The sequence below is a fragment of the Pan paniscus genome, chromosome 4 (assembly GCF_029289425.2).
Source record: "Pan paniscus chromosome 4, NHGRI_mPanPan1-v2.0_pri, whole genome shotgun sequence".
NCBI lineage: Eukaryota > Metazoa > Chordata > Mammalia > Primates > Hominidae > Pan > Pan paniscus.
This window is the reverse complement of record NC_073253.2, coordinates 77990510-78007341: the sequence shown is the minus strand read 5'-3', so window position 1 is coordinate 78007341 and position 16832 is coordinate 77990510. Positions and strand designations below refer to the sequence as shown.

The 16832-nt window shown below is 45.7% G+C and overlaps 1 protein-coding gene and 1 non-coding gene across 4 annotated transcripts in view; one reads left to right on the top strand and one right to left on the bottom strand.

The window, feature by feature from the left end:
• Positions 1–16113, bottom strand: part of MTMR12 (myotubularin related protein 12) — an 85639-nt gene extending 69526 nt beyond the window's left edge. For all 3 annotated transcript variants that reach the window (XM_034960215.2, XM_034960216.2, XM_063604525.1), the window contains exon 1: positions 15851–16113. In XM_034960215.2, coding sequence (XP_034816106.1) covers positions 15851–15931 — 81 coding nt within the window. In that variant the 5' untranslated portion in view covers positions 15932–16113. The remainder of the gene's footprint in view (positions 1–15850) is intronic.
• On the top strand, positions 12761–12867 carry LOC112440029 (U6 spliceosomal RNA). The gene has a single exon (XR_003028233.1). It is a non-coding gene; the product is annotated as a U6 spliceosomal RNA (small nuclear RNA).
• Positions 16114–16832: the final 719 nt, after the last annotated feature.

The window sequence follows — 16832 nt, the reverse complement described above, 5'->3', positions numbered from 1 at the left end:
CTGTCTCTACTAAAAAATACAAAAAATTAGCCGGGCGTGATGGCGGGCGCCTGTAGTCCCAGCTACTTGGGAGGCTGAGGCAGGAGAATGGTGTGAACCTGGGAGGCGGAGCTTGCAGTGAGCCGAGATCGCACCACTGCACTCCAGCCTGGGTGACAGAGCGAGACTCCGTCTAAAAAAAAAAAAAAAAAAGATATAATTTACCAACCATGTAATTCACCAAAGTATTTAATATAATGTTTAACAATATAAAGTGTTGAAATGGTATTCAGTATATTCATAGTTGTACAATCATCACCACAATCAATTTTAGATCATTTTCATCATCCCAAAAGGAATATTCTAAGGCAAAGCACCTCATACCAAAGCTGACCTGTTATTCCCCACTCAATCCCTCTGTTTACATTGTACCTCTAACCCTAGGCAACCACAAATCTTCAACTTTTTTCCTATTACAAAGTAATACCTACAAATGTTCTTTCAGTTGTAACAAGTCTCCAGGGCAGGGGAACAGGCAATGACCTTGGACAATTCATTACCCCCAACAGCTAAGCAATACTTATTCACTTGGTCATTCTAAATCCTTTTCTTCACATTTAGACCCTGCTTTTTTCCTGACCTCAGGTTTTTTTTTTTTTGAAGGAAGAGAGTATCTGCTCATTAAGATGCAAATTAAATTCCTCACTCTGTTTTGACAGCTCATCATTTCTTGAAGTGCAGCGAAAGCATTACTCATTTATGATTCTTAGCAAGGATCACTCTCACCAGGCATTCACTTGGCCTTTAAACAATCCCAATACCTCATTAAACTCTCCCTAAAAAAGAAAGAAATAAATAAAACTTACATTAGAAAATAAATGTTAGGACCCAAATACCAGTATAAGCCTCAGATCCCACAGACCTGATCTCATCAAACAGTCAACTGGCTTGGTTCTCTTATTATCGGTGAACCACACCCAAAGACGGTTGGCAAGCTTGATGGGATAAGGACCTGCCTCAGGAAGCAAAAGGTCACACAGAAAAGAAATGGCTAGAGCCAGAGGCCTCCCAAATCCAAGCTAATGCTCCTTCAACAGAACCAGAAGCAGGCAGGATCTTGGCTGTGCCTTGAAAGCTAGTAAGGATTTGGATCAGTGGAAGGGGCAAGAAGCGTGGAGGGCTCTTAAATGGGAAGATGACAACATGAAGGCCGCGTTCAGCAGAAGGCTGGCTGTGGTGTGTGGGCATCTGGGGGTGGTGCAGACGGGGAGCAGTGGGAAGTGGAGAGGCCAGTCAAGCTCTTGTGGTAGGTGGTTGCATGCACCAGGAGATGCTAGACAGAAGGTGGCCATGGAAACACAGACGGATCACCACAGAGGGCCCCACAAAGGGCACAGTGGGGGCTGTGATTGGTTGGGCATATGAGTGATTAGGGAAAGAAGGGTGCTGTTGGCAGAAGCTGGGAAGGCTCACTTGAAAGGAGAGAGAAGCCAAGCTGAATTGCAGGTATCAAGCTCTGGACTTAACATACTGCCCAAACCCCAAGTCCTCCTAGAAGCCCTTGAGACAGATGAAGATACTGTTACAGGACAGAAAGGAAATCCATGAAACGACTCACTGAAAAAGAAAACTGTGCAGGAAGGGAGGCCCTCCAGGTAGACTGTAAAGGTACCCATGGTGGGTATGGCAGTCCTATAAGAGGGACAGCATGCCTGGCTCCAGACACACACTTAGAGTGCCAGAGAAGAACAATGCTGAGTCCAGGCGCAGTGGCTCACGCCTGTATTCCCAGCACTTTGGGAGGCAGAGGCGGGCGGATCATGAGGTCAGGAGATCAAGATCATCCTGGCTAACACAGTGAAACCCCGTCTCTACTAAAAATACAAAAAAAAATTAGCTGGGCGTGGTGGCGGGCATCTGTAGTCCCAGCTACTCTGGAGGCTGAGGCAGAAGAATGGCATGAACCCGGCAGGTGGAGCTTGCAGTGAGCCAAGATCGCGCCACTGCACTCCAGCCTAGGCGACAGAGCGAGACTCCGTCTCAAAAAAAAAAAAAAAAAAAAAGAACAATGCTGGAAGGAAATGAGGTCAAGTCTTGCCACAATCAGGACCTGCACTGGTGGCCCAAAGAACACACACATGAATGTGCACACACACACACACACACACACATACCTGCAGCTTCTGGGGTGGTGAGGAATAATAGCAACTAAATAACATTTAATAAATGTCCACTACATGCTAGGTACTGTGTAAACAGCTTTCCACAGATTGCATCACTTAAGACTAACAGCAACCTTACGGGCTACTTTTATTTTATTCCCATTTCACAGATCAGAAAGCTGAGGCTCAGAGAAGTTAAACACCCAGCCCAAATTCACCATTAGCAAGTAGGAAGCCCTGTGTGACACCAAAGCCATGCTCTTAACTACCACATTATACTGAAAGTAAAGATTGTTGTGCTGGGATATGTACAAGTGCCAGAAAAAAGGTGTGAGGTGGCAGTTATGGGGCTGTCACTGCTTTATGATTTAAGCTAACGGATGTGACTGACAGCAGCTGCAGAGACACATGGCATTGCCATCTGTGCCTCCCCTTCTACCACCGCCTCCAAAACTGCTCTATAAACATTAAGTTAGGGGAAGAGCTGGGAGAAGTTAAAAGGCTTGGAGCAGGAAGAAGGCAAGAGGAACCAGGGACAGATGAGAGGTGCCCACAGGCTCACTAAGGGCCAGACTGATCTATGGTACAGCAGCATGTCACAGAAAGAAGGAATCCTCATAGAATCTTGGAGATACTCCTGCAGGTCCTAGCAGCGACCCTCGGATTCTATTCCTCAAGACTTCTCTCTCACCATCACACACGTGTGCACACACCTTACATAAGAGATGGGGAAAGATGTCACCCAGTCCTAACACAGCTATGAGCCTTTCACACCCCTCTTGCCTGCTTGCTACATTATCCCCCTCCTCCCCACACCAAATCCCGCTTTAATGTCAACCTTTCCAAGTCCTACACAGCTTTTGCATAAGACCAGATGCTGCCTTGGGTTCTGCAGTGGGTCTTGCTCTGTGCCGCCAGAGCACTTGGGCATGCCTCCCTCATAAGTAGGCAGCTCCGACCTCTGTGCAGAGAACTCTGGTGACCAGCCATCTCCCCAAGAGAATGTGAAGCTCCTGAGTGCACAGACTGTTTCTTTGCATTCCTAATTTTAATAGTGCTTAGCAAATGGTAGATACATAAAAATGTTGCTTAAATAACAAATCTTCCAGTTCAAGTTATTAATAATAACAGCATCTAGCAGTTGTTGAGTATCTGCCATGTGTCAAGTCCTTAGCTGGGTTTATATGGTTTATTTCTTCTCATCCTCTAAATCAGCCTGCAGGGAAGACACCTATTCACATTACAGGTAAGAAAAGGAAGTCTCAGATAGGTGAAGTTACATGTCTAAGGTCACCACCAAGTGGCTGAGCCTGGATCAGAACTTTCCAAAATCAAAGTCTCTTCCACAATGCTATGGCACCTTGTTTCCATCCCCAAACTCCTACTGTGGTTGGTTTATTCCTCAGTTGCTCCTCTGTAACAGGACCAGACACAGAGACAGCCACACCCTCACCACACTGAGGGCCTCTCTCATGCACCCCAGAGCTCCCATACCCCCTGTCTGCCACCCAGATTACATTTCCATACTTACTGCGCTCCTCAGGTACTACTTATAGGTACACCAGGTTCTTCCTGTCACCCTTTTAGCATAGATCATCTTTATTCAGCAGGTAGCAGAAAGTGATCATTAAAACAAAAAGAGAAAAAGCAGCCACTTCTCTTCTCCAGAACGTAAAGCTGCATAAAGAGATTTGTAGGGGCCAGGCACAGTGGCTCACACCTCTAATCCCAGCACTCTGGGAGGCCGAGACGGGTAAATCACCTGAGGTCAGAAGTTCAAGATTAGCTTGGCCAACATGGTGAAACCCCATCTCTACTAAAAATACAAAAATTAGCCGGGTGTGGTGGCATGCGCCTGTAGTCCCAACTACTCAGGAGGCTGAGGCAGGAGAATCGCTTGAGCCTGGGAGGTGGAGGATGCAGTGAGCCGAGATCTCGCCACTGCACTGCAGCTGGGTAACAGAGCAAGACTCCATCTCAAAAAAAAAGAAAGAATGAAAAAGATTTGTAGGGCAAGTGAACTTGAAGCTAAACTAGGCAAGCTGGGGTGGGGCTGGGGGCTGCAGACAGATGACAGGTACGTAGGTAGGTAAAGAGTGAAAAAAGAGGGGCCAAGAGAATACATTTGGGCATCAAAGGAGAAGGCACAAAGTATAAACACTGAGGCCAGCCCAGGAGTCCCTCAGAGATAAAACAGGGGTACTTGCTGATGCCAAACAACTCATCCCTGGGATCTGAGCCCCAGATTCCCTTCTTTAACTAACAAGATACCCAATAGCACAGACTGACTGACCCCCTAGGGAAAGTGCTATTCCCAGTGGTTTGCATAGACAGGAGGCAAATATTCACGGTGAGACCAAGAGTGAAAGAGAATCATTACTTCTTCCAAGGACAGGGACACATTGGGAAGTTGATCTCAAGGGATTCAATTTTATGTTTGGAGGAACATAGATTTTTTTATTTGAAAAACAGGACTCATTCACTTCAAGTATTCTCAAGTACTTCAATACTCTTAGCAAAGGCTGGGCACAGTGGCTCATGCCTGTAATCCCAGCACTTTGGGGGCCGAGGTGGGTGGATCACCTGAGGGTAGGAGTTTGAGACCAGTCTGGCCAACATGGCGAAACCCTGTCTCTACTAAAAACACAAAAATTAGCCGGGCATGGTGGCACACCCCTGTAACCCTAGCTACTCAGGAGGCTGAGATACCACAAGAATCGCTTGAAACTGGGAGGCAGAGATTGTGCCACAGCACTCCAGCCTGGGTGACAGAGACTACTCCATCTCAAAAAAAAATAATAAAAATAAAAATAAACAAAAAATAAAAAACAACAACAAAACTCTTAGCAAAAGCAAAAAAACAAAAACAAAAACAAAAAACAAAAAACATTGTCTGAAACAGGAGCTGGCAATCTGTCACAAGAGGAAGGTCATCTTCAACATATTTCATCACTGTGGCCAGGGCTTCCCTTGCCCCCACTTATACATAAGCCCTATCTTACAGCTGAAATCCCTCCCTTCCCAAAACAACTGAGGTTTTGCATGCCACCTCTGAAAGCCTGTGCACCAGCCAGGCCTATAGGAAATGAAGGACAGGGTACGAGAGGGAAAAGTGATGGCTATTATTTTAGGAAAAGCATTTAAATATGAAATCAAAACAGCATGGTTTTACAACTGCCTTTGAAATAAAGAGAGTATTAGTTTCAGAGACAATTTGATTTTATTTATGCTAGTTATGATTTTACTTGATTTGATTTACTCATATCTTAAATGAACCACTAAAGAGATGTGATAAATGGACAAAATTTAACCTTTGAAGAGAGACCATTAGAAATTAGGAAAGAGGGGCTGGGTACGGTGGCTCACGCCTGTAATCCCAGCACTTTGGGAAGCCGAGGTGGGTAGATCACAAGGTCAGGAGTTCGAGACCAGCCTGACCAACATGGTGAAACCCCGTCTCCACTAAAAATATAAAAATTAGCCAGGCATGGTAGCACGAGCCTGTAACCCCAGCTACTTGGGAGGCTGAGGCAGGAGAATCGCTTGAACCCGGCAGGCGGAGGTTGCAGTGAGCCAAGATCACGCCAATGCACTCCAGCCCAGGCGACAGAGCAAGACTCCGTATTAAAAAAAAAAAAAAATTAGGGAAGAGGGAAGAAAAATAAGTCCACACAATGAAACGAGCAAAATGTCAAAGGCCAAATGTTAATAATGAAAAAAGTCAATAACTAAGTGTTCTCATTACATCGGAATTTTAAATATAACCAAATCATTCGCAAATGTATAAAGGAACAAGGAAAAGAAACTTTTAGAGATAGCAAAAAATTTTCTAAGAAAGAGTTACCACACAGGGAACTTTCCTGGCATGACAACATGGCAACAATCACAACAAAATACTCCCCTTTTATTAATACCTTAGCTGGGAAAGATTTATGCACTCTCAAGATTAATGATTAAGCACTTTCTGAAGCCATCCAAGTGGCTCTGACGAAACTTCTGAATAACAACAAAATAATGGCCTACATCTCTTAAAGGTTAACTACATCTAAGTATCCTGTGCTAAGGGCTTTACATGCATAATGGCATTTGATATTAATAAATGTTCATACATGTCTATTATATAACATGGACATATCATTATTCCCATTTTCGAGGTAGAAATATAACTGAAGCTTAAAGGAACTGGCATTACAGCTAGTATGAAGAGCTACCGACAAGCTCTTGCTTTCCTTAGAGTTGCGATACGGGAGGTAAGCAAAGGGGAATAAAGGAAGGGTGAGGCCCTGAGGCCTTTCCATCTCTCCCAGCACTGTACTCCCTCCCAGAATCCCTCTCTATTTCCACCTCCCCTATTCCTCCTCCCAAAGCCAACAGGAGATTAGAGATTAAAAGAATTATTTCAGTTCAATCCTGCCTCCCAATCTCAAGAGGTTTATTTCAAATGATTCATTTTGAAAGCTTAGAAGACATTTTTACATAGCACTCATCCATCATAAACTTGATTCAGTGAGAATAAACTCATGGTGCTAGGCTGAGACAACTTTGGCTTATCAATGTTGCTGAATTTGTAGTTGATCGAAACTCCATCCACGAGGGATGTCTACCACTGCTTTTTTATAAACCTCATGTAGGCCCCCACAGGTGGCTACCGTGGGCATCATCCTAACAAAGCCAAGATCTCAGCTTGAGCCCTTTTCAGAACCTGCATGTTCTCTTGTCAATGGCTACAAACTCACTGCCCTCTTTGTCATCTCAAAAAAAAAAAAAACACAACACGTCAGAAGTCACAAGCACAACTTGATGAGAAACTGAGAGTGGGTATTTACTGGAAAAACTTAACCTATATAATCTACCAATATGGATCAAGCATAATATCTTCACACATGACAACCACATGTAGGCTATAAATTTTTACACAATTACAAATGCAACCATAGGCTGGGCGCAGTAACTCACGCCTGTAATCCCAGCACTTTGGGAGCCGAGGCGGGCGGATCACAAGGTCAGGAGATCAAGACCATCCCGACTAACACAGTGAAACCCTGTCTCTACTAAAAATGCAAAAATCAGCCAGGCGTGGTGGCACGTGCCTGTAGTCCCAGCTACTCGGGAGGCTGAAGCAGGAGAATCGCTTGAACCCGGGAGGCAGAGGTTGCAGTGAGCCAAGATCGCGCCATTACACCTCAGCCTGGGAGACAGAGTGAGACTCCGTCTCCAAAAAAAAAAAGAAAAGAAAAGAAATGCAGCCATATGAGATACACACTCACGAACAAAACACAGACATACTTATAAATGGAATCATTGCTTTGGTTAAGGTACCATCATTGGCACTTTTATTTTTCTAACTTCCAAACTCTGCAACTTTACTATATTGTCTTTATCATAATAAGGTATACATTTTTTGTAGCAATAGGAAGTTTTTTAGCCCTTATGATAATGGAATTTTCTCCAAAGCACACCATCACATAGGGTGGTTTAATGTGGAAGAACACCCAACATCCTGTTTAAGATGTTTAGAGAAAGATCCAGAACTTTAAACTTCTAAGCGTGGGTTCCCCACAGCCTAAAATTCTGATGGTAGCCCTGATTTTAACGTTCGAGCTAGAAGTAGGGTGCAGAAGTATGTGCTCTTAGACAGTGGCTGTCCATGTGGCAGCTGTTTGATCAGGCTGCAGGAAGTGCTGCTTGACAGAGCCTCATGATGCTTTCTGAGGCTCCATCTGCAGAAGTTGTGTGGTGTTGGATAAGACTCAGGGAGATGCTGCAGGAAGCACAGGCAGGAGAGAAAAAGCGGAAGCTTTGGACAGATCATCGGGCTAAAGCCACAGCTAAGAAAGTGACCATCTCTGGAGAGACCTTTAATGTCTTCTGATGGCCTACCAATGACCTCCACGCTCAAAGAGAAAATTCTGCAATTAAGAAATTAGCTGGGTGAGTTCTGGGAGATTTTTAAAAATTAGTTGAGAATGGAGAAAAGGTTATGAATTCTTTCTTTTTTTTGAGACGGGGTCTTGCTCTGTCGCCCAGGCTGGAATGCAGTGGCGCGATCTCGGCTCACTGCAACCTCTGCCTCCTGGGTTCAAGAGATTCTCCTGCCTCAGCCTCCTGAGTAGCTGGAATTACAGGCGTTCGCTACCACGCCCGGCTAATGTTTGTATTTTTAGTAGAGATGGGGTTTCACCATATTCGCCAGGCTGGTCTCAAACTCCTGACCTTGTGATCCACCCACCTCGGCCTCCCAAAGTGATGAGACTACATGTGAGCCACCGCTCCTGGCCAGGTTATGAATTCTTAAAAAAAGAAGGCAAAGGATCTAGACTTTGTTTTTAAAGTTATTTTTACCGCTAGGACTAAGGCAGGAGGTCTGTTTAAGACAAGCCAATCTCTTCTTGTTATCATCTATCCGCCAAAGACATCAAAGTTAGTGGTCCAATAAAAATCATCCCAATAATTTCATCTTTTCTGTAAACTGATGTATCCCCACTCAATACCTAGAACAATATCTGGGATACCGCGGCTGGGCGCGGTGGCTCACGCCTGTAATCCCAGCACTTTGGGAGGCCAAGGCAGGTGGATCACCTGAGGTTGGGAGTTCGAGACCAGCCTGACCAACATGGGGAAATCCTGTCTCTACTAAAAATACAAAATTAGCAGAGTGTGGTGGTGCATGCCTCTAATCCCAGCTACTCGGGAGGCTGAGGCAGAAGAATCGCTTGAACCCGGGAGGCGGAGGCTGTGGTGAGCCGAGATTGCGCCATTGCACTCCAGCCTGGGCAACAAGAGTGAAACTCCGTCTCAAAGAAAAAAAAAATCTGGGATACCGCAAGTGCTGAGTAAATATGTGCTGAACTAATTAATTCTATCTTTCGAAAACACCAGCTCTAGAGATGAAAACAACCAACAGATCCCTGTATCTGCTCAGCAGTTACCTGGTTGACAATCTAGCAAAAGCCAAAAAAGAAATTGCTACTAGAGAACACTACTAAGGAAGTACTCTAGTGTACAAAGGCTAATCATGATATAAGCATGTTTCACTAGTAATATTCCTTACATTCATAAATGTAAGAATAAAAGAATGGGCCCCGAGATCAGACTGCTCTAGTTTAAACCCTGGCACAAACTCCATGACCCTAAACAAGGTACTCAACTTCTGAGTCTCAGTTTCCATATCTAAAAACAAAAAAGATGGGTAATAATAGTATTCCCTTCATGAAACTTGTTGAAAGGGGAAAATGAGATATGCGTAGTTCCTGGAATACAGAAGTGCCTAATAAATACTAGTAATTATTCATTTTCATTTTGTATATACCCACAGTCATATCTCTGGGAGGACTACTGGATCATATATTCACTTCTCCTGACCAAAAGAAATGGCCTTAAATAAGAACTAGGCAATAGAATGCATTTTTTCCTGAGGGATAAATGAAAAAATAAAAAAATAGCTATTAACACCATATATATTTTTTTTACTCTTTTCAATCTTCATCTGTCTTGACTTTTCTTCCCACATCTAAATAAAACCTTTCCTGAGCTCATGTGACCCTGGTTTAGCACTGGCACTGCTGGCTAGTAGGAGAGAGTTTTTATCTCTGTTCTGCAATAACACTGTGTCTGTGGGCAAGATATTAAATTTTACAGGGCCCCAGTTTCCACATCTGTATGATGGAGGATGAGTATAATGGAGGCAGAGTATATTATCTTTAAATTCTCTTCCAAAGCTAAAAATCCACAAATAAGTGCCCATTAACTATTATTAGTTCATTCAGGTCAAACACTGACCTAAACTGTTAGGAAGTATATTTTAGCCCTTGTACCCACAAAATGGGTACAAGTACAGCCACCCTCTGAAAGCTAAATTTTGCCTGGCCAGTTTCAAAGGTCTAATTTTAAATGGCATTGTGGGATAGCAACTGACATGGAAAGATGTTTACAATATACATTTTTGGTGAAAAAGGCAGATTACAAAATATGATCAGCAATATTAATCCCAATTTGGTTAAAATATATATATACCTACACATATATCTACTTGAAGTGTACAGAATACACTCCGAGTTGTTTATGTTTATAACCGTTCTTTAAAAAATGTTTTCGCTTATCTGTACCTTATTTTTCTACAAGGAATGCTTATGGCTTCTGAAATAATTCAAACAGGTGTTTTATTTAACAAGAAAGATGGATTTGGTACCCAAACTATAACCATATCCCTCCCTAGAGCAGAGCTCAGCACCCAGCAGGTCCCCCCACAGAGGCACCGACATCCTTTGCACCCTGTGTCTGGGGCTGGGCTGGGGTGGGGGTGCTGCGATGTTTTTAGGTACCAGCCATCAGGTACCATCAAGATGGCCCCAGATCCCTCCCTCCTATTCATCTCAACTTTCAGAGCCATCAGCTGCCCACTTAACTAGCTTTACCAACATGTAATCCCCTGAGCAGAGTTTTCAAAACATAATCAAAGGTCCTAAATTATGGTCCTATATACAAAATTATGGTTTTAACTGTCACATTCACTGATTTAGAATAATCAAGGATAGAAGAATCCATTTTACTCTGGCAGCAAGCCAATTTTAAAAGTCAGAGTTAACTACTCGTCCTCATTTTACGCTGTCCGATGCCAGTCCTTTCTGATCATGAGGAAAAAAAAATAAGCTCACCGTGTTTAAAAGCATAATCTTAAAATACTTTATCCAGTTAAGCACTTTTGTTCCCAACACAAAGTGCTGACTCTTGACAGATTCTCTGGCATACTGAAGGCCACCACTGCTGAACCTATCTGATCAGCCAAGAACAAGCTTATCACCAGGTACAGGTATCATTACATCATAAGGTATAAAGGTTGTTCTGGCAGCTCAGTCATCTACCAGGTACAGGTATCATTACATCATAAGGTATAAAGGTTGTTCTGGCAGCTCAGTCATCTACCAACAAACAGGTGTCTAAGAAACTGAGATTTCCCAGCTACCAAAACCCATACAAAGAAATAAGCAACAGTTGGCTGGGTGGGGTGGCTCACGCCTGTAATCCCAGCACTTTGGTTGGCCAAGGTGGGCGGGTCACGAGGTCAGGAGTTCGAAACCAGCCTGGCCAATACGGTGAAACCTCATCTCTACTAAAAATACAAACATTAGCTGGGTGTGGTGGTGCGCGCCTGTAGTCCCAGCTACTCAGGAGGCTGAGGCAGGAGAATCGCCTGAACCTGGGAGGCGGAGGTTGCAGTGAGCCAAGTTCATGCCACTGCACTCCAGCCTGGGTGACAGAACGAGGCTCCATCTCAAAAAAAAAAAAAAAAGAAAGAAGCAACAGCATGACATACACCAAGGCAGTTCAGAGAAAGGCAACATGAGGGAAAGCAGTGTAGAAATAGGAGAGAACAGTTCAGAAGAGTGTCCTGAGGAACTCCTCCCACTGGGTAAGCCAACAGAAGGTTACCAGACCCAGGGCTCTCAGAAGCACATAAGCCATGCCTCGATGTTGCTCACCTGCATTTCCCGTAAAATGATTACCTGGCAAAACCTATATACTTAAAAATACATTGCCTTCTCACCCCTTCCTACCCTTATCTTCTTTTTTTTTTTTTGAGATGGAGTCTCACTCTGTCGCCAGGCTGAAATGCAGTGGCGTGATCTTGGCTCACTGCAACCTCTGCCTCCTGGGTTCAAGGGATTCTCCTGCCTGAGCCTCCCGAGTAACTGGGACTAACTACAGGCATGCACCACCATGCCCAGGTAATTTTTGTATTTTTAGTAGAGACAGGGTTTCACCATGTTGGCCAGGATAGTCTGGATCTCTTGGCCTCATGATCCACCCACCTCGGCCTCCCAAAGTGCTGGGATTACAGGTGTGAGCCACCACGCCCGGCCTTACCCTTATCTTTTAAAAAACCATCCACAATTTAGGACAGAGCCTTATCCTCTGTTACAAAACATGTTTAGAGTCAGACTACAACCACGAGGCATAGTGTCTGCACAGCATTATTTTAATGCAAGAAAACAAAGCTGCCAACTATAAGGATCTGAAAAATGTGACCACTTCAGGCTTATTTTGAGACTGAACCACTCCCCTTCCCTAATTATCCCTCAAAGGAAATACATCAGGCACTGTGGGCAAAGAGGGAAACATGTCTAATTACAACATGTGCACTTGGTGGACGAAGAATTTGAACATTCTTGAACTCTGGCCACATTTCAGAAGACTTTCCACTTGTAATTTAATTTCACTGAAGAGAAAAGTTTAAAGATCAGTTGCACTTCAACCAGGGCTCTATCAAAAAAAGACATAAAGAATACCCGACAAGCATAGGCAACCAAAGCAAAAATGGACAAATGGGATCACATCAAGTTAAAAAGCTTCCTCACAGCAAAGGAAACTATCAACAAAATGAAGAGATAACCCACTGAATGGGAGAAAATATTTACAAACCATCTATCTGACAGGGGATAACAAGAATATGTAAGAAGCTCAAACAACTCAATAGGAAAAAATCTAATAATCCACCTAAAAATGGAGACAAGATCTGAAAGACATTCTCAAAAGAAGATATACAAATGGCAAAAAAAGGTACATGAAAACGTGCTTAACATCATTGATCACCAGAGAAATACAAATCAAAACTACAATGAGTGCTCGCTTCAGCATCACATATACTAAAATTGGAAGGACACAGAGAAGATTAGCATGGCCCCTGCACAAGGATGACATGCAAATTCGTGAAGCGTTTCATATTTTTAACAAACCCTTAAATGTTAAAAAAAAAAAAAGTATGAGATATCATCTCATCCCAGTTAAAATGGCTTATATCCAAAAAAGATAAGCAATAACGAATGCTGGTAAGGATGTGGAGAGAAGGGAACCTTCATACGCTGTTGGTGGGAACGTAAATCAATACAACCACTGTGGAGAACAGTACGGAGGTTCCTCAAAAACTAAAAATAGAGCCACCATATGATCCGGCAAGCCCACTGCTAGGTATACACCCAAAAGAAAGGAAATCAGGGCCAGGCACGGTGGCTTACGCCTACAATCCCAGCACTTTGGGAGGCTGAGGCAGGAGGATTGCTTGAGCCCAGGAGTTTGAGAGCAGCCTGGGCAAGACAGAAAGACATCACCTCTACTAAAAATTTTAAAATTAGCCAGGTGCTCTGGCATGCACCTGTAGTCCCAGCTACTTGGGAAAATGGCTTGAGTACAGGAGGTGGAGGCTACAGTGAGCTGTGATCATGCCACTGTACTTCAACCTAAGCGACAAAGCAAGATCCTGTCTCTAAAAAAGGAAGAAAGAAAGGAAATCAGTACATGGAAGAGAAATCTGCACTCCCATGTTTATTACAACACTATTCACCATAGCCAAGATTTGGAAGCAACCAAAGTGTCCATCATCAACAAATGAACAGATAAAGAAAATGTGGTACATACACACGAGTACTATTCAGCCATAAAAAAGAATAAGATCCTGTCATTTGTAACAATGAACAGAACTGGAGGTCATTATGTTAAGTGAACTACGCCAGGCATAGAAAGACAAACTTTGCATGTCCTCACTTATTTGTGGGAGCTAAAAATTAAAACATTTGAACTCACGGAGACAGAATGATGGTTAACAAAAGCTGGGAAGGGTAGCAGGGGAAAGGGAAGTGGGGATGTTTAATGGGTACAAAAACACAGTTAGAATAGGATCTAGTAAGTGATAGCACAACAGGGTGACTACAGTCAACAATAATTTATTGTATATTTTATAATAACTTAAAGAGTATAATTGGATAGTGTGTAACACAAAGGAAGGATAAATGCTTGCAGTGATGGATACCCCATTCACGCATTGTATGCCTGTATCCAAAGATTTCTTTCTTCTTTTTTTTTTTTTTGAGATGGAGTCTCGCTCTGTCGCCCAAGCTGTAGTGCAGTGGCGCGATCTCGGCTCACTGCAGCCTCCGCCTCCTGGGTTCAAGCGATTCTCCTGCCTCAGCCTCCCAAGTAGCTGGGATTACAGGTGCGCACCACCATGCCTGGCTAATTTTAGGGTTTCACCATGTTGGCCAGGCTGGTCTCCAACTTCTGACCTGAAGTGATCCACCCACCTCAGCCCGCCCAAAGTGCTGGGATTACAGGTGTCAGCCACCATGCCCAGCCGAAATATTTCATGTATCCCATTAAATATATACACCTACTATACCCACAAAAATTTTTTAAATTTCTAAATGTTTTAAAAAGACACAAAGAGAAATTGACCATATTGCTTAAATGTGATACCACAAGGGAAGCCTGCTGAAACTTTAAGATGACCCTGACTCCACATCAAGTGCTAACAGAGGAAATGGTTACAACTAGGACTAAAAATAAGACCCATTTTAAGAGCACTCTCCCCTGGAGAAAACACACATATCTTGAATTTAAAGATACATATGCAAATGCCTCAGGCCCCAGGTGGTCTTTACAGAAACAGTCCCTGATCAGATCTCTCATCCACAGCCCACGTGCTTCTGCATTACAGAGGTGGGAAGCCATCTGCAACAAATTTGGCGGTGCTTCTGCACTTCTGCTGGAGAGAAGGGCAGAAAAAAACCTTCACAGATCCAAAACGAGAAGGCTTCTCATTAGGCATTTGGATTAAGAACTATTGCTCAAGAAGCCCTGAGTAAGGCCTACAAGTTCTGATCTCTCTAACCTCCTCTCCTATGACTGTCCCCCTTGTCCATGGGCCTCTGCCATGCTGGCTTCCTTGACGCTCCGCCAACCCTTCAGACACACTCCCACCTCACGACCTTCCCGGGGGCTGTGCCCTCTACCTGGACGACTCTTCTCTCAGACCTCTCGTATCTTCAAGTCTCGGCTCAAATGCCACCTTTGCGAGGAGGAAAAAGATTTCTTTCCCATGATATTTATCACCTCCTACTACACCGTATAATTTACTTAAATATCTATAATTCACCCCGTTTCTCCTTTCCCCCTCAAATAAGCTCCAGGAATGCAGAGATCTCTGTCCTGTTCACTGATGTCTATCACAAGCACTTAGTGCCTGACACACAGTAGGAGCTCGAGAAGTATTTTCTGAATGAATGAACAAATTTCTTGACCTGAAGATTCAGAAGAGTAAGAAGTGGGTGGAAAGGATGATGGTGAGGGGATGAGGAGAAAGAGGCGACAGCGGAGAATTCCCAAGGGAGAGACAAGCAGAGACTGGCTGAGGCCAGGCCGACCCCCTTTTCTCCCCGCAGCGCTGACGGGAGGCGGACGTAGGTGCAGGGCATCCCGCCAGCCGCACCCGAGGCACTCAGACGCAGGCAGCGGAGGCCGGCGGGCTTCTGGGCTCACTGAGAAAGTCCAGAGGCAGGACGGACCCACGCGGGCTCCGAGCAGGCCCCGTTGGGGGCTCCGACCCACGGCCCTACCCCTCCCAGCCCACAACCCCAGGTCCTCTCCAGAATCCCCAGGGGCGTTCCGGGCCGCAATCCCTTCTCGGCTCGGGCCCCTCCACCAGCCTCCAGCGCTCGGGCCCTGCGCTCAGGCACCTGCCTGCCTGCGCCAGGGTCCCCATTCCGGCCCGCGCGGAGGCCCCAGCGCGCTCCTGCGGCCTCAGCCCGCCTGGCTGCCCCGTCGCCCGGCACAAGGGCAGGAAGCGCTCCGCGGCGCTCCCCGCTGCAAGGAAGGGGCTCCCGGCGCCCCTCGCCCCGGCCGCCCCTGCCCGACGCCCCGCCTGCGCGGCGCCCCCTCACCTCAGGGCGTACGTACGACACGAAGGAGGGCTTGGGGGCCTTGGTGCCGCCGCCACCGCCGACTACTCCTTTCCCCAGCATACCGCCGCCCTGGGAAGCAGCGACGCGCGGACGCAGAGGCGGCGGCTCGGGCTCCAGCTGGGGCAGCAGCGGCGGCCACCAGCACTAGCGGCTGGGGCTCCGCCCATCCCCAGGGCCGCGACCGCCGCGATGCCGCCCGCATCCGGCTCCGCCGCTGACACCGCTCGCCCCGCCCAGGCCCGTGGGCCCCGCCCACCCCGCGCGCGGGCCCAGAGAGCCGGGAGACCGCAACTGGAGGCCACGCCCCCCCATCACGTCAGGAGAGTTGGACCCGCCGAGATTCACCACCTTCCTGCGGCAGAGCCCGCCCTCATGCTTTCTCTGATTGGCCCGAGGCGCTGCCGGCCGAACCCCGCTCCCAACCCATTCTTGAGTGCACTTGGAGAGATGTTTCCTCCAACCAATCCAGAGAGCGTTCTCTCCGGACTTTCCAACGATTGGATGGCGAGGATAAAACCGTCGTCCAATGATCCTGCAGTCACCAAGTTGTCGTTAGCGGTGGTTCACGGCAGTCGTTTTCTTCCCTTTGCTTGTGTCTTTGGAATAAAACGTCCAAAAATGGGATGTATGGAATCTTGCTATAGGAGTTCCCAACTTACAGCGATGACGTTCAAGGTTTTTTATTTTATTATTTATTTACTTTTGAGACGGAGTTTTGCTCTTGTCGCCCAGGCTGTAGTGCAATGGCGCGATCTCTGCTCATTGCAACCTCCGTCTCCCAGGTTCAAGCGATTCTCTTGCCTCAGCCTCCTGAGTAGCTGGGATTACAGGCGCCCGCCACTACATCCAGCTAATTTTGTGTGTGTGTGTGTGTGTGTGTGTGTGTGTGTGTGTGTGTGTGTGTGTGTGTCGTTCTGTCGCCCAGGCTTGAGTGCAATGGCGTAGTATAGGCTCACTGCAA